This window comes from Pelobates fuscus, chromosome 5 (genome assembly GCF_036172605.1).
Source record: "Pelobates fuscus isolate aPelFus1 chromosome 5, aPelFus1.pri, whole genome shotgun sequence".
In the NCBI taxonomy this organism is placed as follows: Eukaryota; Metazoa; Chordata; class Amphibia; order Anura; family Pelobatidae; genus Pelobates; species Pelobates fuscus.
The window spans coordinates 166,572,883-166,598,805 of record NC_086321.1 but is presented as its reverse complement, the minus strand read 5'-3'; the positions used below and the strand labels follow the sequence as shown (position 1 = coordinate 166,598,805).

At 37.8% G+C, this 25,923-nt stretch overlaps 1 protein-coding gene across 1 annotated transcript in view; it reads left to right on the top strand.

Moving 5' to 3' along the window:
- The window catches only part of SEZ6L (seizure related 6 homolog like), a 332,693-nt gene that overhangs the window by 266,984 nt on the left and 39,786 nt on the right, over positions 1–25,923 (top strand). The window contains exons 9-11 of the mRNA XM_063454639.1: positions 12,062–12,256; positions 12,982–13,120; positions 23,028–23,224. Of these exons, the coding sequence (XP_063310709.1) occupies positions 12,062–12,256; positions 12,982–13,120; positions 23,028–23,224 (531 nt within the window). The remainder of the gene's footprint in view (positions 1–12,061; positions 12,257–12,981; positions 13,121–23,027; positions 23,225–25,923) is intronic.

The window sequence follows — 25,923 nt, the reverse complement described above, 5'->3', positions numbered from 1 at the left end:
AAAAATGTCTAAACTTTTAATTCCACTGACCTGATAATATACATCTTTGCTCTGAAGAATGAAAAGACATGGTTGACATAAGCTGATTATTCTGGGAAGTTGGATCTTGCTGATAAAGCAACAATAACTAACAAACTAAATTCTAATTTTGCACACTCTAGACGTGTTTCTATACAACACTGAACATATTATTAAAGCTACATAAAAAATACAATATGATGGAATGCACAGTCATCCCAAAATGACCTTTGCTCTCTCTTATATAAATTAAAATGACAAGGAAGCTTGCAGTAGAATGAGGAGGTGGATTTAATGAGGGCTGAAAATGTAGCAAGTTGAGTATTTTTGATCCTGCAACCCCAATACAATGGGAAAAGGTTTGACAGACAATGCGTGTATAGCCTGTCCTGTCATAACTAGTCTTAACGTCTTTTTTTTTCAGGAGTTATAAAGTCTACCAACAGAAGGCCTAAATTATGCAAAATCTTCAGTCATCAATCTAAGTAAAGAGTTTAAAAAATTCAAGCTTTGGTTCCCAGAAACTCATGTCGAGTAGTCAACTTTATTGCAGCTCTCATTTCTTTCTCCTTATTTGTAGTAAATAAAGGTGAACAAAATAACAAGGGTTGAAGAATTTAAAAAATGGGGTGAAGTGACAAGTGACCACCTTTTCCCATACCCTGAGAGCTTGGATTGACAGGTTAATATATAAGATGGGCTTTTCCAAGTCCCCTCGCCCAGAAGTGCAATAATGGGGGCAGAGTTGGCAATTGCCTCAGATTGACCATCTGATTGGGGGCACTGGTACACATGCAAGAATCAGCAGTATTAAAAAATAAAAAGCCATGCTAGTTGGGAGCTCAGAACAGGGCAGGAGAGCATAGGATGCTATTTATGATGTCATGTGAGAACTGACAGTCCAGTACCAGTTTATATTCCTAAAATAAAGTATTATTACTAAAGGATACTCAGGATTTTTACTTTAGTTATATCATTTACTAAAATTATGATCTTACATCACAATTGCCTATAAAGGTTTTTCTACGATCATCTGGTTCAAGGGTAGCAACCTTAGGCTTTTCAAATTTGGACTAAAAGTGATACTCAAAAAATTAAAATATCGTGCAACAGTTCATTTATTTAAGTAATGCAACATAAAAAAGGAAACTGATGTATGAGATAGACGCATTACATGCAAAGCAAGATAGTTCAAGCCGTGATTTGTCATAAGTGCGATGATTATGGTTTACAGTTCATGAAAAACCCAAATCCACAATCTCAGTAAATTAGAATATTGTGAAAAGGTGCAATATTCTAGGCTCACAGTGTCCCACTCTAATCAGCTAAGTAAGCCATAACACCTGCAAAGGGTTTCTGAGCCTTTAAATGGTCTCTCTGTCTGGTTCAGTAAGAATCACAATCATGGGGAAGACTGCTGACCTGACAGTTGTGCAGAAAATCATCATTGACACCCTCCATGAGGAGGGAAAGCCTCAAAAGGTAATTGCGAAGGAAGTTGGATGTTCCCAAAGTGCTGTATCAAAGCACATTAATAGAAAGTTATGTGGAAGGGAAAAGTGTGGAAGAAAAGGGTGCACAAGCAGCAGAGATGACAGCAGCCTGGAGAGGATTGTCAGGAAAAGGCCATTCAAATGTGTTGCGGACTTTCACAAGGAGTGGACTGAGGCATCAAGAACCAGCACACACAGACTGATCATGGACATGGGCTTCAGATGTTGTATTCCTCTTGCCAAGCCACTCCTGAACAACAAACAACATCAGAAGCGTCTTACTTGGGCTAAAGAAAAACTGACCTGGTCTGTTGCTCAGTGGTCCAAAGTCCTCTTTTCTGATGAGAGCAACTTTTGCATCTCATTTGGAAACCAAGGACTGGAGGAAGAATAGAGAGGCACACACTGCAAGATTTTTGAAGTCCAGTGTGAAGTTTCCACAGTCTGTGTTGATTTGGGGAGCCATGTCACCTGTGGTGTTGGTCCACTGTGCGGCATTAAGTCCAGGGTCAATGCAGCAGTCTACCAGGAGATTTTGGAGCACTTCATGCTTCCTTCTGCAGATGAGCTTTATGGGGATGCTGACTTCATTTTCCAGCAGGACTTGGCACCTGCCCACACTGCCCAAAGCACCAAAGCCTGGTTCAATGACCGTGGGATTACTGTGCTTGATTGGCCAGCAAACTCGCCTGACCTGGACCCCATAGAGAATCTATGGGGCATTGCCAAGAGAAAGATGAGAAACATGAGACCAAACAATGCAGAAGAGCTGAAGGCCACTATTGAAGCATCCTGGTCTCCCATAACACCTCAGCAGTGCCACAGACTGATAGCTTCCATGCCACGCCTCATTGAGCTTCCATGCCAAGTTCTGAGTCCATATGCATGCTTATACTTTTCAGAGGTCCGATATTGTTCTATGTACGCTCCTTGTTTAATTGATTGCATGTAATATTCTAATTTACTGAGATTGTGGATTTAGGGTTTTCATGAGCTGTAAGCCATAATCATCGCACTTATGACAAATCACAACTTTCTTGCTTTGCATATAATGCGTCTATCTCATATATTAGTTTCCCCTTTTACGTTGCATTACTGAAATAAATGAACTTTTGCACAATATTCTAATTTTTCGAGTATCACCTGTATATCTCCCATAATATTCTTGCAGCCATAATATTAGCAAAGAATAAGGCGAGTTGCGTCTTGAGTGCAACAACTTTGTAGTTTATTCAGTAGACACTGACGTGTAGTGAATTGAAACCAAACTGCAAAATTTTGCCTAAAATAGCCAAGCAGTTAATGTCAATGAGCAGGAGAAATTTCAATTTGGTGTTTAGTGTATAAATCCCATTGTATAGTTGTACGTAATTAACCAATACTTATATAATTATACCTGTATAACAATGGAAAAGTAATTTGTTTTGAATGTGATTGATGTTTTATTAGTTTTAATAGTCAAAATATATTTTAAAAAATTGAGTCATATTTAAAATAACTATATTAACAATGAGTGACTCTTCTTTTATCCTGAATTCAGAAATACTCTAATGTCAAACAAGGCTTCTTAAAAAATGCCCTGCCCATGTCATTGCTCTACAGTGAATGTGCATCTCATATCACAAATATTAGTATGTGCAGACACAATCCAATCCAAGTTATTGATAAAATAATGATGAATAGCAAAAGATGTGCAAATAGCTAATTAAATGTATCAATGGCAGAGTTCAAAAGTGGTATAGTAAAAAGATTAACATGCTAATTTACTGAGTTCTGTAGCTAGATATATTCAAAGGATCTTTGACTTAATACAAAGCTGTTCAGTGAAAATTATTAAAACCTGACTTGAAAAACAATTTCTCATTTATTTATTACATCACTCAGTAGCTCATTTATTAAACCTCTATTGCTTGCAGAGAAATACTGTGTTTCTAATTAATATGCTTAATGAACCAGGAGAGATGTCTCACAGTTGCAAATCACTGACCAATTGATATGACTTTTTATGCAATTATTATGATAGTAAATCACTACATAAAGCCTAGTATCATGATGCACAAACATCCACCAAACCTCAGATTCAGGGAAAAGTGATCTCTCAGGGTTATTCACTAAAGTCCGAATGGCCAACTTACCGAATTGGCCAAAACCATCCGGCTGCATACAGGGTCATTTGGACTGCTTACACAATGTCCAGATTTTGCAATACTGGCTCCAAAGGAGCATGACTTTGGTCCTGATTTCTGAAATCCGGACCTAAATTATTTCAGTCCAGGCCCAGATTTTACAATAGCATGGCCACCCCTACTATATATAGTTACTTTGAACCTTCACCCACTGCCCATGGATGGGTGAACATTAGGTCCACGTTTATATTATTAATATATCGACCACAAACTGCTAAGGAGTGCGGGCTAGGGTGGGGACATAATTTATTTAAATCTAATAGTAGTGGACACATCACTGCTATTTAATTTAAAGTCCACTACCCAATGCCCAATGGTAGGGGTACAGGTACGCCTGTTATTTTACAGGCCCTCATGCCAAGGGATAGGGGTCTTTCTAGCTTCTGGGCAGCAATGTCTGTCAAGTCACTTGTTTTAAACTTTTAGGAGATATTCCCATCCATGTGGGGCGTAGGATGTTTGGAACCTTACTTATAGTTACATGTGTTCCTAATATAGCAGCTGGACACATAATTAATGCTAGCAATGCTGAGGATTTTTAACTATTTGACCGCTGGAAGCTAATACTGCCAACAGGCAAATAGTATTTCAAACAGTACTTCAAATTATCAATTCACATGCAGAAAAAGAAAGTCAACAATAATTAGCAAATGTGCATCTCCTGGGCGCTGATCTGTGAATTTTCCAAATTCTATGCATTGTTAGGATTCAGATGTGAAAACACTGGTTTTAACCTAGACACATAATGCATCCAGGCAATTGCAAGACTTTCCCCAAAATGTACTAAAAGCCTAGCACTTGCCCCCAGAACTTGAGGTTCATTAGATTGCGGCTTTATTAGTGCCTCTGTATATTTGGAGATATATTTACAGGGTTATTCACTAAAGTGAGAATTCAAAGTGGATTTCACATTTTGCTGAATTGAATTGAATTGAAATGAATTCTCACTTAAATGAATAACACTTTATGTCTAAGCTAGTGGTCGGCAACATTCACCACGTAAAGGGACACTCCAGGCTCTTAAAGCAGCTTGCTGAAAAGCTTTATGTGTGAAGATTGTGTCCTCTTTCTTTAATTTTGCAAAATGTGCAGATTTCAATAGAAATTGACACTTTTATAAATTATACTGGTTAAACCAGACAACAATCCTGTGACTTCCTGGTTTCGTTAGCTCAGTGGAGCTAAACTCAAGAGGCAGCAATTGCTCAGAGCATCTGTCTTGCAAATACTTCTCATTGAGCTGTATATTGAAGTCTGTGATTGGAAGCTGTTTTTAGATATCTCCAATGAAAAAATGCATAATTAAATGCATGCAAGTTTTAATTTGGGGTATATCTACTAAAATGTGATTTTCATTTATTTTATATTTGCGCAGTGGTGTTTTTAAGAAAAAAAGTTATGGACTACATCTCTTGGACTACAAGATGTTGTGGACTACATGCTCATACAAGCATGATGCTGGCAAAGCATCAGAGGAGATGTAGTTAGCCCACAACATCTGGAGTGCCGAAGGTTGCCTACCTCTAGTCTAAGTAGAGATTCTTCTGAAGCATGACCTGCATGATGCAAGTGCACATTTATAAATAGTATGTAATGTCCATGTGAAACCCATTAGAAGGATGCTGCGTGGTAACGGTTTTTGAAGAAACAGCATATAAGTGCGTTGTCATAGCAGTCATGTAAGTAAACAAACATGTAGTTCAAGCATATATAGCAAACAAAATATATGGATAGTAAAAGAAGGTTAACATAAGTGGCATTTTGATGTTTTTGTATATTATTATAACTAAAAAAAATCCTATCTCAATAATCATCATTTAGCAGTTTTCTTTACCAAACCTGATATTGCATAGATGTTTTTACATGTATTGAAAATGTGAACATATCTACACTGGGTGAATTTGTCTTATAAAGACGATTTCTAGTTTTCTATTTCTGATTCTAAAGACTATTGTTATGTATTCATTATACACTGAATTGCAGTCAATTGAAAACCAAATTGCAATATTCATGCTAAAATGGTCAAGTTGCATGGGCAATAGCTTATATTTTCCTTAGTTTTGCTATTTCATTTTAAATGTACTGCTATTCAGTGTTTAGTAAATTAACCATGGTAGTGGATGGTTTTGTATATTCCAGTAAGGGTAACTCCAAACAAAATACATTGTTTTCATAAAAGACTATGTTTGATTAGAGTAACTATTGGCTATTCTGCCCCATCCCCAAACTGAAAAGCTCTGAGGCCAAGTTCTCCCTGCAGCCTGATGCTCCTTTGCTGATATCACTCTCCCTTACTCGATAGGAACAGATGTTACGGTGGGCAGGCTGAAGGGAGGACACAATTCTTGCATGAAGAAGGGAGCCATGCCAGTTGCCAGCATGTTATGCAGGCTGATGTTAGATATCGAATGTAAACAGAATTCACATTAGCCACCGAAACTCTGATTTCATGCCATGGCACTAATGAAGGTGGAGTTTTACCACTGGCAGCAGAGGGGTTAAAATTAGTAAGTGCAGCATTTCATAACGACATGCTACACATATAGATTTCAGGCATCATAATAACTTCAGATTAATAAAGTGGTCATGGTGCTTGGAGTAATCATTTAATTTGATTGAAGTATTCTAAAAAAAAGGTCAAATTTCTAGAATAATACAAGCTGCAAGCTATTGTTGTACATGTTAACCACATAAAATGAACTCGGTTTAAGAATTTCAGTGTAAAAATATAAAAGCAGCTGGAGTTTACAGACCCCTGATTACTGGGAAAGAGCCAGGTACAGCATTCCTTTAATTCTCTATCTCCATGTGGTTTTGGGTGAGGGTTAATGTTACTGTCTAGCTCACCCTCACTCTTTTACCTGTTTGCATGTTGTGGCAGGGTCACTACTTCTTTCATAACTAAAACTGTCTCTGAGGCTTTATATGAAGAAACAAATGTCAGGTTAATGTAAAAAGAAATAGCGGAGCACATAACTGATTCAATGATATGTTCCTATCTACTGGGCACAGGCTGGCATTCTACCCGATACCAAGTATCATTATTATTAATATTTCACTTAGCACCTCCTAGTAGCTCATACAGTAATTAGTTTCATTTTACCTGTTTTTCCCACCCATCGCATGACATCATTCATGCATTACTGAAAAGCTTAGTATAAGAACCAGATAGGTCTTTGTTGTGGCTGTGACTTAAAGAAGAATCTTTTAATTAATATATAATAATTACGCAAATAAGTAACAAGTTATAGTTCTTGGTATAATGGTCAAATATAGATAGAAAATAAAAAAAACGTAGAGATACCTTTAAAACAAATATTTAATCCCCATCTCTAAACCTATATGCAATATGCATTCATTCCAGTAAAACCAAATTATCGGCAATTTATTCATTTCTTTACAGATAGAGAATTTACTGTATGAATTAAGCAAAATGCATAACATTTGCATTTTCCCCAGCATTCAAGCAAAATCCCATCTTCGTCGCCAAATGTTGTGGACTAAAAGATGAATATTAATATTTTAATTACTATATAATAATTAAGCAACTATTAAATGTATATTTCATATAATTATAATAACAAGTAAATAGATGCTAGCAGAATGTCAGTTTACTACAATAATTATACAATACAAAACTACAACATATTACTTACAAAAGGCTAAAACAGTTGCTAAATGTTACAATGGATTCATATGGAACAATACAAAAGAGGCAATAACACATGCTAGATGTTACAATTGATTCATATTATTTCCAAGGTCCCAGCCATTTGCCTGGTGTTAAGTCAGAGCTGGTTTTACATTGAAGGTTCAGTCAGGAAAGGTAAAGAGCATGAATCCCTCCTATATCTGTTTTTTATTCCCAGTGTTTTCCTAGTGCAGGCTGGCCTGTGATGTCACTGACAGAAGCACATGGCTTAAGGAATCCTACACACTGCCCCTAGTGGTGCCTCTAAAGCTTTAACCTTATTATGCTTTATTTTATGTCATAAATCATAATATTAATATCATTACAGTCTTAATACTGTTTTATGTATGTTTGTAGGTACAAACTGTGAATGCCAACAATATGTGTAAATTAATCAAGTATTGCTTTCACTTACCTAGTTATCATGAGTATAATCAATATGTGACTTTAACTGATTCTCTTATTGAGTAAAAAAAGATGATGCGTTGCTCAGCTTGTGAGGAAATAAATGGGTATAAAGTATAATTGATGGATTTAAAAGATACATACTTGCATAATATTATATATAATATTGATATACATCTGCCACAGAGGATTGGCGGGACAACATGGGTCTAAACTGGTTTACTATATATATTTTTTTTATATATTTAACTGAAATTTTAAAATTTCCAGATACTCTGCTGTGTATTTGAATAATAATATACATATAAGAGTTAATAAAGGGGGAGATTGTTAATTTTCATCTCCCACACCTTTTTTCTGATTGAGCAGGGAGGGGCAATTTACCAATATTTGCCCCTTAATCGATTTTTATCTCTCTCTCTCATTAAGAAATCTCCTCTATCACCCCCAACACTGTACTTCTTTGAAGCCATCCATTATTATCTCTATACCTACTTTAGCAGTATCTCTATCATAGATATTCTTATATCATGTGTATATGTTACAGTTAAAGTGAGAAATCAGTTAATGTGCACATTACCTAGCTAATCTGCAGATTAACTGATTTGCTCAGTTAGAGAGTTTTCCGCACTTTACCTAGGTAATGTGCACATTAACTGCTTCCGTCTAGTTAAAGTGCAAAATGTATTTTTCTTTCCCTCGGTAAAAGAGGAATTATTTATTACAAAAAACAACGTCCTTGTAGAACCTGTTTCACTCTTTCAGTGCAAAATGTTTGTTTCTTTCCCTCGGTAAAAGAGGAAATTATTTATTACAAAAACATCCTCGCAGAACCTGTTTCACCCTTTCAGTGCAGTCTCTGCAGAGTCGTTCACTTCTCGTCTGAAGGCAGAAAGATTCTGTGTGAACCTGTCTCGATTCTTTTTGTGAGCAAGTTTCTTTCAATGCTCTCCACCATCAAATTCTCAAAGCATAGACGCATGGCTTGTTGCTTCTCAGAGGGGGCTGGCTACTAACAATGCTGCTCCATAAGTCCGAGAAATACTTCTCTCATTGAGGAGAATGAGACCAAGGAAAGGTCTGCTCATGGACCACTGATTCCGACAGTCTTTAAATATATGATGATATTGAGAACAGTGGAGAGCATCTGCTGGGATCATTTCAGGGTGTTGCTGCATAATGTGCAGGAAGCGCTCGCTCTCTTGTGGTGGTGGGGGCTCCTCGTTTCTTACCAGTTCGGGATAACTGTTTGAAGAGGTATGTGACTATGTGGTCCAGACAAGAACAGAACAGCAGCCTGTGCACACCATGGTGTCCTCCAGAGCTGTGAGCCCCTCAGAGAGATGGAGGACAGAATGATTTTTTTGCACTTTAATGAGTGCCTAGTAAGTAATGTGCAGATTATCTAGGTAATGTGCAGATTACCTAGGTAATGTGAGAAATATTTGAGAAACAAAATCATTTTCTGCTCTTTAACTGATCGCCCTAGTTAATCTGCAGATTAACTAGGTAATGTGCACATGAGCTGATTTCTGCACTTTAACTGTAACATATATATTGACCTAATTAATGTCGTTACAAATTGTCCTAACAGCTACAATTGTATCCAAAATCCAAAGTTATTTAACTTTGTGTACTTGAATAGCTACAGGAGCAGCTGCTTTATAATTCAGATAGTTGTTTAGCAGCTATATATAGGACATATCAGGCAGGCTTGATAGATCCCCCTTTTTAAAGCACTTGCACATATTTTTGTGTCACTGTTTTCCTTTGGTTCACGCATTAGTATTGATTGTCTAACATATAATATTGAATAAAGACTTTTTAACAATTGTAATTTCTTACCCTTACTATTGAGTTGTTTATCTCCTGTATGGGTAAACTTTTGGCAGGTTTTTGAGAGTTGGTATCTGAGCAAGACTTGGGTTCTCATTTTCAATATACCTGCTTTAAGGAATGTTTTTCTTTTCATAAATGTTAAATGGTGCCTTTAACAATGTTAACGTTAAATGTATTTTTTATATAAGATCCAAAAACTAGAAATATCAATTAAAAATAATTAATAATCAGTTTGCTGAAGTTGCTTTAGGGATTAACTAAATGTTTCTGCAGGCATCATTTATAAAAGTGCAGATTTAAAAGAAATTAGCACTTGTATCAATACTTTTAGTAATACCTTTCAACTGTGAAGCAGATAGCTAGAAGGGTTTTCTGTTTCACTCATTTTGAGTTGTAGTTCAAAGTGGAAGTAAATGGTTTTATAGAGCAGCATTGGTTTCTAGAAGATGAATTGATGGTGTGTACTAATGAACACAAGTCATCAGGAATGATAACATCACATGAGGTGGATCAGAGGAGATTCTCCCAATGCTGGAGGTGAGCTGAATTGATGTTATCCCTTTCATTGCTGAGTTGAGTGGAGCAGTAATCTAAACAGTTTAAGGAACACACAACAAAATATCTAAATATATTGTATTTTAGTTCCTCTTATTAACTGAACATTGAGGTAAATAACATTTTAAGAGAATAGTTGCTTTATATTCAAAGGAAGGAGGATGTGTAATAAGTGTAATAATAATATTTTTGAAATACCGTATTTATCGGCGTATAACACGCACCGGCGTATAACACGCACCTCATTTTTAGAAAGAAATTCCAGGAAATTTCCCCCCCTCCCATAGTATTCCCCCCCCCCCCTCATCCCATAGTATTCCCCCCCCTCATCCCATAGTATTCCCCCCCTCATCCCATAGTATTCCCCCCCTCATCCCATAGTATTCCCCCCCTCATCCCATAGTGTCCCCACCCTTTCCATAGTATTCTCCCCCCCATTCCATAGTATTCTCCCCCCCATAGTATTCTCCCCCCTCCCCTCCCATAGTATTCTCCCCCCCTCCCATAGTATTCTCCCCTTCCCCTCCCATAGTATTCTCCCCCCTCCCCTCCCATAGTATTCTCCCCCCCAGTATTCTCCCCCCCTCCCCTCCCATAGTATTTCCCCCCCTCCCCTCCCATAGTATTTTCCCCCCCTCCCCTCCCATAGTATTCTCCCCACCTCCCGTCCCATAGTATTCTCCCCCCTCCCCTCCCATAGTATTCTCCCCCCCTCCCCTCCCATAGTATTCTCCCCCCTCCCCTCCCATAGTATTCTCCCCCCCTCCCTTCCCATAGTATTCTTCCCCCCTCCCCTCCCATAGTATTCTCCCCCCCTCCCCTCCCATAGTGTACTTCCCCCCCTCCCCTCCCATAGTGTACTTCCCCCCCTCCCCTCCCATAGTGTACTTCCCCCCTCCCCTCCCATAGTGTACTTCCCCCCCTCCCCTCCCATAGTGTACTTCCCCCCTCCCCTCCCATAGTGTACTTCCCCCCCTCCCCTCCCATAGTGTACTTTCTCCCCCTTTCCTCCCATAGTGTACTTTCCCCCCCTCCCCTCCCATAGTGTACTTGCCCTCCCATAAGTACTTACCTGTCCTGAAGCATGGGCCGGCTTCACAGCGCGCACCGCGGTACAGGAACTTTAATTTCAGGTTCCGGTTTCCGGCGGGACTGAAAGGAAGTGTGCACAATAGTTGTTTTGTGCACACTTCCTTTCAGTCCCGCCGGAAACCGGAACCTGAAATTAAATTTCCTGTACCGCGGTGCGCACTGTGAAGCCGGCCCACGCTTCAGGACAGGTAAGTACTTATGGGATATCGGCGTATAACACGCACCCACAATTTTCCCCCTATTTTCAGGGGGAAAAAGTGCGTGTTATACGCCGATAAATACGGTAATACCTTACTATCAGAAATTTATTTTAATTAAACAATTCCATTAACGGAAAACTGGCCAAAGTGCTTTTCACCTGCTTCCTATGCATAAAGACAAATGTTAATATTTTGATTCTTTGAAATCCACAAATGACTCTGCTTCTTATATAAAAAAAACTCTTGAATATTAATCATTTTACCCAGAGTCAAAAATGACTTTTTGATCTGTGTCAAATGAACTTTGCATCTATTTTGTTTGATGAAAAAACAATTAGCAAGATAAAACACAAACATTTGAAGACTGCCATCTAATTACCAAAGATATGGTATCTATGATGACCTCTGAGGATAGGTGGCTGTGATAGTTTTTGTTACACATAACGAAGATGTTCTTAATTAGGTGCCAAGTAATGTAACATTGTTAGAAGTTGCTTTCAAGTTCATAATTAATTTTGTGCTTTAATAATTGGTATAACATGTGTTTCTGTTAGTAACAGATCCACCATTTTCATTTTTCAGCCTTTGAACGGGGCCATTGCTATGAACCATACATCCAAAATGGTAACTTTACAACAACAGATCCTACCTATAGCATGGGAGCTGTGATAGAATTTTCTTGTGATCCTGGGCACTCTCTTGAACAAGGACCAGCTGTTATAGAATGCATCAACATGAAGGATCCCTATTGGAATGATACTGAGCCACTTTGCCGAGGTACGTTAGGTATTTACTTTGCACAATGTCCAGAGGCTGGATGCAATTTTTCAGGAGGTATAGAAATTCACACTCTTTAGGGGCTGAACAGTGCATGTGTGCCTGAGGAACTGAGACACCCCCCCCCCCCCCCCCAAGCCAGCCTTTATGTAAAACTCTGCAGTCCCCCTGTTTGTTAATCTTTAGTGAAAATTATGAAAACTGGGGCTTGCTTCTGATGAAAAGATGAAAAGGGTATACCAGAACTATACAGAAGGCCACTTGATATATCAACCCTATTTTCACTGCAAATAGAGTGTGGGAAAATAATGTCCCTTTAAGAATAGTCTACTTTTATTCAAACTTAATTCATTTTATTTTTTAATTCTTCCTATACTGTGCATTGTTTGGTACATAGAGATGCAGACATATGGCCTAGATGATGAAGTCCTGGAGACCAATCCTAGTTTATTAATCATTTATTTACTTTTTATGTGTCAATTTTCGGTCTGCTGACAGTTCCATGTTAACATTTTTCATTCTATTGGTGTCCAGAAAATAAATATGACCTGAAACTTCTAACAACCTGAGAGATAGATAGATAGATAAAAGATTATTTTACTCTCTACCGTGCAAATGGTGTAAGACAACTTTTCCTAGAACTATTAGATATTAGGTGCTTCCATCTTACTGTGCAGTTGTTTTTAGAACCATACTGTAAAACTCACTCCTGGTTCTTGTTTTAGCTATGTGTGGAGGTGAGCTTTCCACACCAGCAGGAGTGATTCTGTCTCCAAACTGGCCTGATCTGTACACTGAAGGAGAAGACTGCATATGGAGGATCCATGTGGGAGATGATAGAAGAATATTCCTTGATATTCAGCTGTAAGTGATTAAAAGTTACACTTCTAGAGCATAGTTACAAGTTTTTTTTTCTTTTGCTCAAAATAGAAACTAAAAAAGTGTACATTTTCCAAAATCTACTCTTGTCCAATCTGTAACGAAATTATCCATTTGTTTTTTTAAATTATGGCACCTCTTTCCATCAGTCATGGGACATTCTGTTTGTACATTTAAATCTTTATTGGACCCTCATCACAATATATTTGTAAATGTGCTATAGGAACATGTATTTAATGAGGCCATGGAGAATAAAATATATGAGAGCAGACTATCTTAACTGGATTTCCTTTTTTGTGGATTAGAGGTATCTAACCTCAGGAATGTTTGGACATGATTTCATAGGTTCAAGGACATTTCATAGGTTCATTACTATGGTACGATCATGATGAGGTAGCATTTCAGGGAAACAGATATGGGGAATGGTTGCTCATTTACAGTGTGGAGAGTGAGGTTGTAGGTTAGGTTACATTGGAAGAATACAGTGACATTTTGAAGAAAAAACTCTGATTGTTTTCTACTTTTTTGATTTATTATTCCTATTATAATAATATTCTATCTTTAATGTGTATTTGAAGCTGTGTGTTTTCATTAAATATTATTTTAAAGAAGAACCATTAGAAGATTAATAATTAAAATGTACATTGAAATAGTCAAATGCAAACCTTGCTTATAGGTGTTTGTAAGGAGTCTACAGCCACCTTTGGGAATGCAGATTCCTGGAATGTTCACATTTAGCTATATATGTGTATAATGCCCACTTTCAGTCATGCATTTACCTGGCTAGAAGTAAGCATCTATACTATACACTGGAATCAAGGGGACACTCCTGTCACCTAACTGTTTTGTACTTAACTTCATGTTTCCTCTGTGTTATTTTATAAAAGTGCTAGCTTCCACAGAAATCTGCATTTTAAAGGGTTACTGCAACTCTTTTTAAAACATTGCTTTATTAACTTAATATTCTCTATTGGGCAATATTCATTAGCTTCCCCCTTAAAAGTCGCAATAAAACTCTCAAAAAAATTTTTTTTACTTACCTGGAATCCAGCACCAGGCAAAGCCCCTTGTGCTGCCTTTCATGCCTCTTCCAAATGCTTCTCATAGATTTGATTGGATTGTTCCAAAGGTAGGAAGTGGAGTGGGGAAAAAAAAGAGAGAGAGAGAAGAGTTATCGGCTATGGAGGGAGGTGGGAAGGAGGGTGCGTAGAGCAAGCATCCCCTTGTTCCACAGGGCTTGTAAGGGTTGAAGCTGATTAAATCTGTCACCAGTGTGCTATGCGCACTAATGCCACATTTTATTTTTGCTTCAAATAATATTAAGCAGTGCAGAACATAGTTATGGGCTGCCTAAGTCACGTATGCCAGGGTTGTAACTACCCCCGGCACAAAAGTGATTATAACTCTGGTTGTGCCTGGTTTCAAGCTGCCACTTTAAATCATTGACATGGTTATTCTGGTTGGATTAAGACTCCTTATTTAAATGCTAGATTGATCAAGGACCTGTGTCCCTGAATATGCTCTTGTAATTCATTCTCAGTCTTTCCTACATAGACCAAACCACATGGGCAGACAATGTGGTAGACTACATGGATGTTAGTGCAAGTTATCTGCTGTTTAACGTAAAAAAAAAAAAAATTGGCCAGGGAGCATATGCCCACAGGTTATAAATCCAGAGTTTGAGTAGAACACTGAGGTCTATGGAGCATTGCACGATCCATAGATAATGTCTTGCTACAAGTAAGACAATGCTTTGTGATGGCTGCTGGGATTGGACAAAAGTTGACGGCAGAGCATAACATTTTGTCAGCTTTTGTCAACCTCAAGCTTTACCATGAGACAAAGTCATCATAACTTTGTCAAAAGGTAACTTTGGATTGAATTCCAATAAATTCCAACCCAGTGAGTATGAGTATTTCATAAAGATCATATCTTTATGAAAGATAGATTATATTAATACATGAAATAGCGAATTACATTTATAAATTATCTCTGTGATAAGTGCTATATATTTAGATGCTATTTGCTGTTAATGTGCATGTGTCATGTCAAGTTCACTTTAATGATTATTTATCTGCTACTGGTGTGGTATGTATTTATGCTGGCTCATGTGTTAGATTAAAATGTGAAGCTATTTCCATTATCACATTCTCATCACGATTCAGGAGCAAGTATAATTCATCATTTTATTCAATCTTGAAAAACACAATTATTCAGAATATAAAACTATATCTTATTTTCATTTCTTTTCAAGAATTCTGCAAATTAGAAAATAAATCTCTTGTTAAATGATAACAGAATAATTAACAATTACCCAACTGTGCAAATACGATAATAAAGAGAGAGCAACATAAATAACCTCAAATGTAGTAAGTCAGTACATGTTCACAAACTGTTTTGTTCATCATTTTGGCATCAACAGTGCTATACACCATGATTAAAGTTTCATTATCTTCAATAAAGTTTGAGGAGAAAGAATAGGCTTAGAATACAATATAACATTTTAAAGCCTTTCAGACGTTTTAATGTTTTAAAGCTAATTCAATTGAATCTGTTCCTTTAAAATCCTGTTTTTTTTACTGCAGGCATTTAAATGTAATTACATAATAGTTTTGTTTTGTCCCATCAGTCTGTTATTCACTGCTGTGTCCAGGAAAGTTAATTAATATATTTTATTGTACGTGTAGGTCTAGTTCATTGGCCACAGAAATGTAGCCAGTAGCACTTTTTTGTTTACTTGTTGGTTTGTTTTTAACATTTAGTGAGAAATAGGCTCAAAGACAATCAGACTGTAGTGCAAAATATTATATGGGTCTAAAGGTTTTTGATTGAATTAGGTGATATTTTAAAAATGTAAAGGCAACAGGTCACAATTATATGGAATGCATGCATTATGCCCTTTCTTGATTAAAAGGACACTGTAGGCACCCAGATCACTTCAGCTCATTGAAGTGGTCTGGGTGCTGTGTCCCTTTTGCACCTGGTGCTGCAATGTTAAACATTGCCATTCCAGAGAACTGCAATGTTTACATTGCAGCTCTAAGCCTGCCCTCTGTGACTGTCTATTAGACAACCAGTAGCGGGCTTCCGGAATCGTAAAATACTTTTGGTCCGTTATCTGATGCTGGACGTCCTCATGCTCTGCATGAGGACCTTCAGCTTCATATTTATCCCATAGGAAAGCATTTGCCGCGCATGCACATTAGACCCTGCTCATCACGGGACGGAGGAGGGGACGGAGCTTCGACCTAGCGCTGAGGGACATCGGCGCTGGGATCAGGTAAGTAAATAAAGGGTTTATAAGCCTTTATTTACCTGGTAGATGGCACACGACGAAGAGGGTGGCAGAGGGATCGGTAGTGCCAGGAATACAGTTTTGTAGTCCTGGCACTACAGTATCCCTTTAATGAAACTATTAAAGAGTAGTGACTGAACTGTTATCCAATAAGCACCTACAAACCTTAAGCACGTTGGAGGTTTTTTTTTTACCATTTTAATAACTCATGCACCTTTTTTTGACTCAAAGGCCTTTTTTTAAAGATGGGAACTTAGACGCGGGCGTTCTATGCCATCCTTTTTGGGGCGGTCCTAAACGCAAGGTCCTTTGTACTTACTGGGTCCCCACCGTTCCCCGATGGCGGTCATAATCCTGGGGTCTGCCCGATTCGGACCCCCCCCCCCTTGCAATGTGATCCTGGGGCCCGATTCGCCCCCCCCCCCTTGCAAAGACATGGCCGGAATATTAATAAAAGTGTATTTTAATATTAATATATATATATATATATATATATATAATCAATAAATAAAATGAAAAAATTAAATTTAAAAAAAATTAAAAATTACATTTAAAAAAAATTATATTCCAGTTTTAATTTGCTCTAACTGTATTTTGATATTAATATACAAATATATTAAATTCAAAATACATTTAGAGTGGCATTATAAAATACATCTGTGTATCTATAAATATATCTATACATCTACAGTATATATAGCTATATATAAATAAAATAATTTTACATTTTTATATATATATATATATATATATACATATGGAACATGGGGGGGTGGCTGCACTCACCTGAACATGCTTAAATGGGGTGCTGCTGGGGGCCATATTATACAATAAACAAGATCCAGCGCACTCTCCTATCTACTAAACAGCAACTTCAATGTTGACAGATTTTATTAGTTTTTAAAAGGTTTTTTTTAAAAACACCTTATCTAGGCAAAAAATAATGGGGATTTAGTTACATTATATGATCATACATTGCATAAGCCTGCCAGTGAGAGTAGGACCTGCCAAAGATGGGGTACATTGACGTTGTGGCAGAGGCTTATGCAATGTATGATCATATAATGTAACTAAATCCCCATTATTTTTGCCTAGATAAGGTGTTTTTAAAAAAACCTTTTAAAAACTAATAAAATCTGTCAACATTGAAGTTGCTGTTTAGTAGATAGGAGAGTGCGCTGGATCTTGTTTATTGTATAATATGGCCCCCAGCAGCACCCCATTTAAGCATGTTCAGGTGAGTGCAGCCACCCCCCATGTTCCATATGTATATATTTGGGAGTCTAGCCAACTCCTTGGTTTTGCACCCCTCCCTGTCACAGGTGCCTCATCTCAGGTCCCTATTTAGCCTTGTACTGCAGAGAGCCTCAGATGGAATTTTTTTCCCAAGTAAGTGGGTTAATCTCATAAGAGCAGACATTAGACTGTGAGAGTAGGACCTGCCAAAGATGGGGTACATTGACGTTGTGGCAGGCTTATGCAATGTATGATCATATAATGTAACAAAATCCCCATTATCTTTTGCCTAGATAAGGTGTTTTAAAAAAAAAACCTTTTAAAAACTAATAAAATCTGTCAACATTGAAGTTGCTGTTTAGTAGATAGGAGAGTGCGCTGGATCTTGTTTATTGTGTGTGTGTGTGTGTGTATATATATATATATATATATATATATATATATATATATATATATATATATATATATATATATATATATATATATTTAAATTTGACAAACATATTTATATAATATTTTACATATACTACCTCCAGTCAGAGAGACCCTCTGCCAGAAAGTAGGAAGAAGGGGTTACAGGGGTAGTGAAGGGCATAACCCTTAAATATATAACAACTCCAGAATAATGAGAAAAAGGTCACCCCTCAGATGAGGGGCTAATATTCCTCAGAATGACTACCCCTTGTAGCAGCTCGTTTCTGACATGCGCACTTCGGCTTTGGACCATAATAGGCCGAATAGTGTTTCACATGCATCCACTCCTCGATCGAAGTGGGTGTAACCTGGAGGAGTCCTCTGCTCGTGAGGTAAAGCCCTCTGCGCATGCGTACCTAGTTTGATTTTGACATGCGCACTTTGGGCTGATTGCTACACATGCGCTCTCCCCTCGGTGGAAATATAAGTAGTATCTTGGCAAATCCCGAACTAAGACCTCCCTCTACGGACGGGTAGGTGGGGTTTGGGCTATTTAAGATGGGGGAATGGTAGAATCTATTTGCCTGCCCTTGAGAAAGGTGGTTATACCGCCGAAACGCGCGTCGGGCATCCGATGTTAACACTTTTGTTTTTAACACTTTTGTTTTTAACACTTTTGTTTTTAACACTTTTGTTTTTAACACTTTTGTTTTTAACACTTTTGTTTTTAATACTTTTGTAGGTGACTGCACTGGCAGCTGGTTTTGTGCCCTATTTGAGAGACCAGTAGTTTACTGATTTTTTTTTTCTCTCCTATTACTATTGGGGATAAGTGGGTCGCTCTAGTGGAGGGGTCCTTTTCGTTACCTTGGGCCCCCCCCCCCGAACAAGGGTTTCCTTACTTTATTTATTTCCTCTCTACTGATATCTTTCTATCCTTTCGATTTATTTACTACCTAATTATCAACCTCACTGATCGACCGATAGACGGTATTTATATGCATATTTGTAGACTTTTCACATATGATATCATTATGGGGAAAAGGGATTTATACTATTGATCTCTGAACAAAACAGGGACTTATACTATTGATTGGCAAATATTACCAACTTATAGCTATATGAGATATCTTTGATGTAAATAGGAATACCTATAACATGACCCACTTTCTCCTTCTATATTAGGGCACGATATGCTGCTTCTCTGGCACTGATTGACCTGTGTTTAGGCTATATTGTTTCCTAGCGGCTACTTTGTTTTGACTTTCACTAATGTGAGATTACTAATACTACTGACTAGCTCCATTTGTGCAAGGAAACGTTTGTTTCAAAGAGCTTAAATAACAATTAATCATCTCAAATGGTCTAATTAATAGCCATGAAGTGTGTTCTCCTAACTTTGCACCACAGTACATCAGATGCTAAAGAGCAGGGGTTCCCAATTTATTTTTCCCGTGGAACCTTTTAACATAGTGTACCAACATCATGGAACCCTCCCAAAACAAATTGCGCCATAACACAAACCTTTTAATTTTTTTTTCGCAAATTTCATTTTTGGTTATATATACAATTATTTCTACAGATAGTAAACAGATTGTAGTACTTAGGAGCAGGTGTGCTTTTGTGTGTAGAGTTGGTGTTTGTATGTAATGTTTGCATTTGCATGTAGGGGTGTGATTGGATGTAGTGTTTTTAAATGTATGTGTGTATTATTGGTGTGTTTTTATATAAATTCGGAGTTTGAATTCAGTGGTATTTTTGTATGTAATGTTTGTGTTTGCAGGGGTGTGTTTGCATGCTGTGTTGGTGTTGGATTGCTGGTATGTATGCACACACACTGCCACACACATACTTACACAGATATACATACATATTAACATAGAGATACACACATACACACTTCACATATACACACATTCATAAACACACAGACTCAAAGATACACTCTGACAGATCTTGACACACAGATACACACACTGGCACAGATACACATACATATACACATACTCAAATACACAGTGACACACACACCTTAACACAAAGATACACGCACACTTACACACAGATACACACACAGTGACACTCAGATACACACACTGACATAGATAAAACACATTGGGATACACACTGGCACACACACAGTCACACAGATACAAACACATACACATACACACACATTGACACAGACACATGCACACCGCCACCCATATACACTGAAAAATACACACACTGACACTCAGATACACACAGTAACCCAGAGATACACACACACTGGCACATAAACACAGATACACACACTCAGATACACGCAGTGACACATACACACAGGCACATACAAACACACACTGCTACATATACAAATTTCAATTTAACACATTTAATGTTTTAAATTTGCAGTCACCCTCCTGTTAGCATACATGTTGTCTGCAGGAGGGTGACTTGCTGGCTGAGGCTGGTGTGTGTTGTGGGAGCTGCTCACTGCCGGCTGCTGCCTCTCTCCCTCCAGCGCGGAGTTTTCCATATGAAGCTGGGAGGAAATTACCATCAGTCACTTCATCCCAGCATCCCAATTAATCGACCTCGGTGCTGACTGGGTCCCTCTGCAGCAATGCCCATTGGATGGCCCTTACGGCCACCCGATGAGCAAATCACCGCGGAACCCCAATTTTGTTCTTGCGGAAAACACTAGGGTACCACGTAACACCAATTGGGAAACGCTGCATAGAGTATAGAAAGTATTAGAGTATTTTAAAGGCTCTATAAGTCATATCTGTTTTACCTGTTGATTCATTTAATAAGCTTTTCTCCTGCTTCATCCGATCTCTTTTCAACCATCAAGTATTCCTACATTACACCTACATTGCTGCCCATATCTGTAACACTTAAAGCATTAAGTATTAAATTAAATAGCAGTTCAAGAATAACAGTAACTCACACCAGAGATGAGCTAAGCCACATGAGATTTCCCTTATATCAAAACAGTACCGATTTATATTGATCTATACTTTATGAAAATAATAAAAAATTCATAAGAATACATATACACATATACATTTCTCAAATCATCAGTACTTTTAGTCTTCTTACAGCATTATATTTATTATATAAATTGGATTTAAATGAATAAGGTATGTTAAGAAGACTGGAAGCTAGTGCACAGAAAGAAACTGCGGGCCCCTGGAGTAAGCATCAATGAAGGAAGGGCCTGAGCTGCCTAACTCCTTAATGCTCCCTTGTCTTGTGTGTAGGGTGGGCTGATTTTGATTTGGTGTGTGGTTGGCTGAGTATGATTATGTGTGGAGTTGGCCAAGTGTGATTGTGTGTATGCTAAGCTTGTCTGAGGGTTTTCTGGGTGTGATTGTGTATCTGGTTGGCAGAGTGTGAATGCGTGGGGAGTTGGCTGAGTGTGATTGGTTGTGATCTTAGTTAAATATTATTTTGCGTGAGGTTGGCTTAGTGTGATTGTGTGTGGAGTTGGCCATGTGAGATTGTGTGTGTGCTTAGCATGTGTGAGAAATGTCTGGGTGTGATTGTGTGCATGGTTGGCTGAGTGGGATTGTATTGTTTGTGGGGGGGTGACTGTGTTTATTATTAAACTCCCCCTCCTGCTTATCTTTATTAAGGTAGGGGAGTTTCATCCCAGGTGATCCAGAAGGTTCTGTTGGTAAGAAACCTGGGTGTTCAGTGATATGTATATATAGAGAGAGAGGGGAGGGGGAGGCTCAAATTAAAGGACCACTCTAGGCACCCAGACCACTTCAGCTTAATGAAGTGGTCTGGGTGCCAGGTCCTTCTAGGGTTAACCCATTTTTTTCAGAAACATAGCAGTTTCAGAGAAACTGCTATGTTTATGAATGGGTTAAGCCTTCCCCCTATGTCCTCTAGTGGCTGTCTCATTGACAGCCGCTAGAGGCGCTTGCGTGCTTCTCACTGTGATTTTCACAGTGAGAGCACGCCAGCGTCCATAGGAAAGCATTGTGAATGCTTTCCTATGTGACCGGCTGAATGCGCGCGCAGCTCTTGCCGCGCGTGCGCATTCAGCCGACGGGGAGGAGAGGAGGAGGATCGGAGGAGGAGAGCAGGAGGAGATCTCTCCGCCCAGCGCTGGAAAAAGGTACGTTTTTACCCCTTTCCCCTTTCCAGAGCCGGGCGGGAGGGGGTCCCTGAGGGTGGGGGCACCCTCAGGGCACTCTAGTGCCAGGAAAACGAGTATGCTTTCCTGGCACTAGAGTGGTCCTTTAATATTATAATACAATGCTACATAATGTTTTTGGAATACATATCTTTGATGCAATTTTCTGGCTTTATAGAGGATTGTCAGAGTGCCAAACAAATTACATACTTAGCAATAATTAATTTAAAGTGTTGTGTCTGCAGCAGAAAGGTCAATTGCAGCTCATGAAGCCCAGGGGCATGTACAAGGATTGCATGTCAGCTATATATATCTTATGAGCCAATTGGAGGTTTAGTCTAGTAATGGTGAGATTGATATGGATTTCTGAATAAAGCACTACAGTCATCAGTAACTTAACTGCAGGCTTGTCACTAAATTGTATCACCTGGGAAAACATGAATGGTGTAGTTCAATGTCTTCCAGCATAAAATGTGTAAACTATTTCCTATGTTTGCTTAGTGTAAAAAATTTTTTTAAAAAGAAATACCTTTAGATTCCATACTATGAGTAAGACATTCTAAAACATTCTATAAAAGACCAGAAATTTTATGGAAGGACAGACGGATGGACGGACAGACAGATGGATACATACATACATACATAGATAGATGATAGATAGCTAGTCCTTACATTTACATTTACATTTTAGTCGTTTATTGCAGACATTTGTTTGATTTGCAATCTCCCTTGCTGTGTCTAATTTGGCTTGCGGCATAAAAACAAATGAAAAAAAAAAACATTAAACCGTAATCCAGAATTTTTTTTTATTTCAGATTGAACCTGAGTAACAATGACATCCTAACCATTTATGATGGAGATGAAATCACTTCTAAGATTTTAGGACAGTTTGTTGGAAGCAGTGTACCACAAAAACTTTACTCTTCTTCTCCAGACCTATCCGTTCAGTTTCATTCTGATCCAGCTGGGCTTATATTTGGAAAGGGACAAGGATTTATATTGAACTATATTGGTAAGTAGCTATAACAGTTGCAATTATTTTATCTGTCTGTCTGTCTATCATCTCTCAAGTCTTAGATGCAAGTTCCTAAGGCATTAACCTGGCTGGACCAGCTAGCAAGTGGTTTCATCACAACCTTTCCTTTACCGCAATATAACATGTTTCATATGGTGATAAGCAATATCTGTGAATGGTGCTTTAATTTTGTACAACATCCTGAATAATGTAAAACAAAAATAGCTAATAAATAATTCAGTGGCAGTACTGTTTAGTGTTAATAATACTGTCCATACCGTGAATACACCAAACAAAGAATATAACAGTAAAAAGGTGAGCATATTATGCTCTAATACATGGAAACCTTATATCTGCTGTTTATTAGATATTCAATGGTGTCATTATCTTCTCAGCTGGATAATTCCTTTTTTATTATTATTTACTATTAGATTCTGCAGTTATGCCGAGGCAAGCACTATCACAAAGAGCTGCTATAACCTATTTCCTTACATAAAGCAAAAAATGGACTGAGAATCAGCATTCAAACAATTATCTAGCAAGCAACCAATATTTTGTAAGCATTTTAAAGACGATAAACAACGTGAAGGGTAATTAAGAAACCACAGAGGTTTATATATTCTGCTTAGAACAGTGTAAGGAACATTTCGTATGGAAATTATATTTAACCCCTGGGCTGGAACGCAAAAATTGATCCTTATGTAATTTTAGATGACCCCCATCCACCAGACACAGCTTATTTATCAGACCCCAAACACATGCTCACAATCAATTGTTTACTGTAGCAGCACTGGCTTTCCCAGTGCAATCACAGCAAAATGTGTTGGAAATTGTATTTCAATATTAATTATATTACACTAGATTAATGGGTCACTGAGTAACATTTTAAAATGAAAAATGGATCCCCAGATTGATGCCATGCAGTATTTGGTTCCTTGACATAGAAGTTGATATGTACTGCAAAGGACAATATTTCCTCAATAATAATCCCTGGCTATATACAGTCTGATCATCTCAATTCAAGAAAGATACTTGGTTGACACATCTCCTATGTTATCATTTCTGATGGTATGTATTTCTACGTTTTGTGAAAATTTATACCTGGGACTGTATCCTTGTTTTTCTCTTGGTATTATAGACATTATTTTGGACAGTTCTACTTTGACATTGAGTGCCAGTCATTTTAGGTCTTCAAATTGAATTGGGACGCCCGTTGAGTGGTTGGTACTTTGAGGATCTCAGCACACAGACAGAGGCTTTAAATACTGTTCCTTATATTCCTTTTCATATGTTACCTACTTCACAGGAGAAAGCTTTACACATAGCTAGAAAAACAGAGCATTGCAGTTAAAGAAGGCATTCCTGCATAAAGGAAAATGCTATTGTTTTCATTGTTTTCATTGTGTTGCATACTTTTTAATAAACTATTGCATTAACACAAAATAGTGTGTTTGTTTATTTTAATTTTCTAGAAGATAAGGTACAAAAAAAGCTCCTGTCTGTGTGCTGAGATCGTCAAGGAGTTCCAATTCAATTTAAATACCTAAAATGAATGGCACTCCAAGTCAAAGTAGAACTGTCCAAAGTAAAGTCTGTGATACAAACAACTCATCGATTATTCAGATAATAATCATAACAATGGCTTTAACATAAAACTAAACCCAATTTGCAAAATTCCTTCACTCTGAATGTTCTTCACTCTGAATGTTTGTTGATTATATAAATAATAATACAGCAGCTTTTTAGCATGGTCACTTTAAAAGTGTTATAACAGCGCAGTCAATTTACGGATGTCATAAAGAAATTATTGATATATATATATTATTGATATATATATATTATTTTTTACTGGGGTTCTCAATATTGATGGATTGTGTGGGCTCAAGGCACACTACTTTCATCTTTGACCCTGCTGAATTAATGTATTCGCATTTGTGTGCTCAGACCTCAGTTCCAGAATGGCCTTAACTCTTACCTTGGACTGATCCAAACCCCTCTAAACTTGTAAGGCAACAATGGGAGTTTTTGCAGAAGCCCAAAGACAATGAACCTTACAATGAATTCTTTAGAATTCGTTACAGGTGTTTCCAATGAAAACTCAACTCAAAAGCTAAAATTCTTATGATATTAAAAGAACACTTCATGCACCACTAAATGTCTATATTAAATAAAGCACAGATAATGCAGGGCTGTGCTTAATGGCTGAGACTCATGATATGACATTATCAGCCAATGAGAACAATCTTGTATGGCCCATCTTTGCTTTCAGGAGAAGGTCAGATGCCAGGGATGTGTGGATAGGTACCTGGCTGAACGCAGGTAAGTACTAAAATGGCTTAACTACTTACCATGGGATGGTGCCAGCAGAACTTACCTTCCCAGGGTAATGATAAAAGGACTAGTAATGTTCTATGCCATCTTGAAAAGACCTATTTATATAATATCAGCCATTTTGTATAACCCTGTCAATTTGGTTATTAAAGGGACGCTATAGTCAACAGAAAAGCCATAGATTAATGTAGTTGTTCTTGTGTGTGTAGTCAGTCTCTGCAGGCATTTTAATGTAAACACTGCTTTTTCAGAAAAATGCAGTGTTTACATTACATTACACCCTAGGAATACCTCTAGTATTCATTGCACATTAATTCAATGCATCTCTATGAGGAGATGCTGATTGGCAAGGGTGACATATGGCT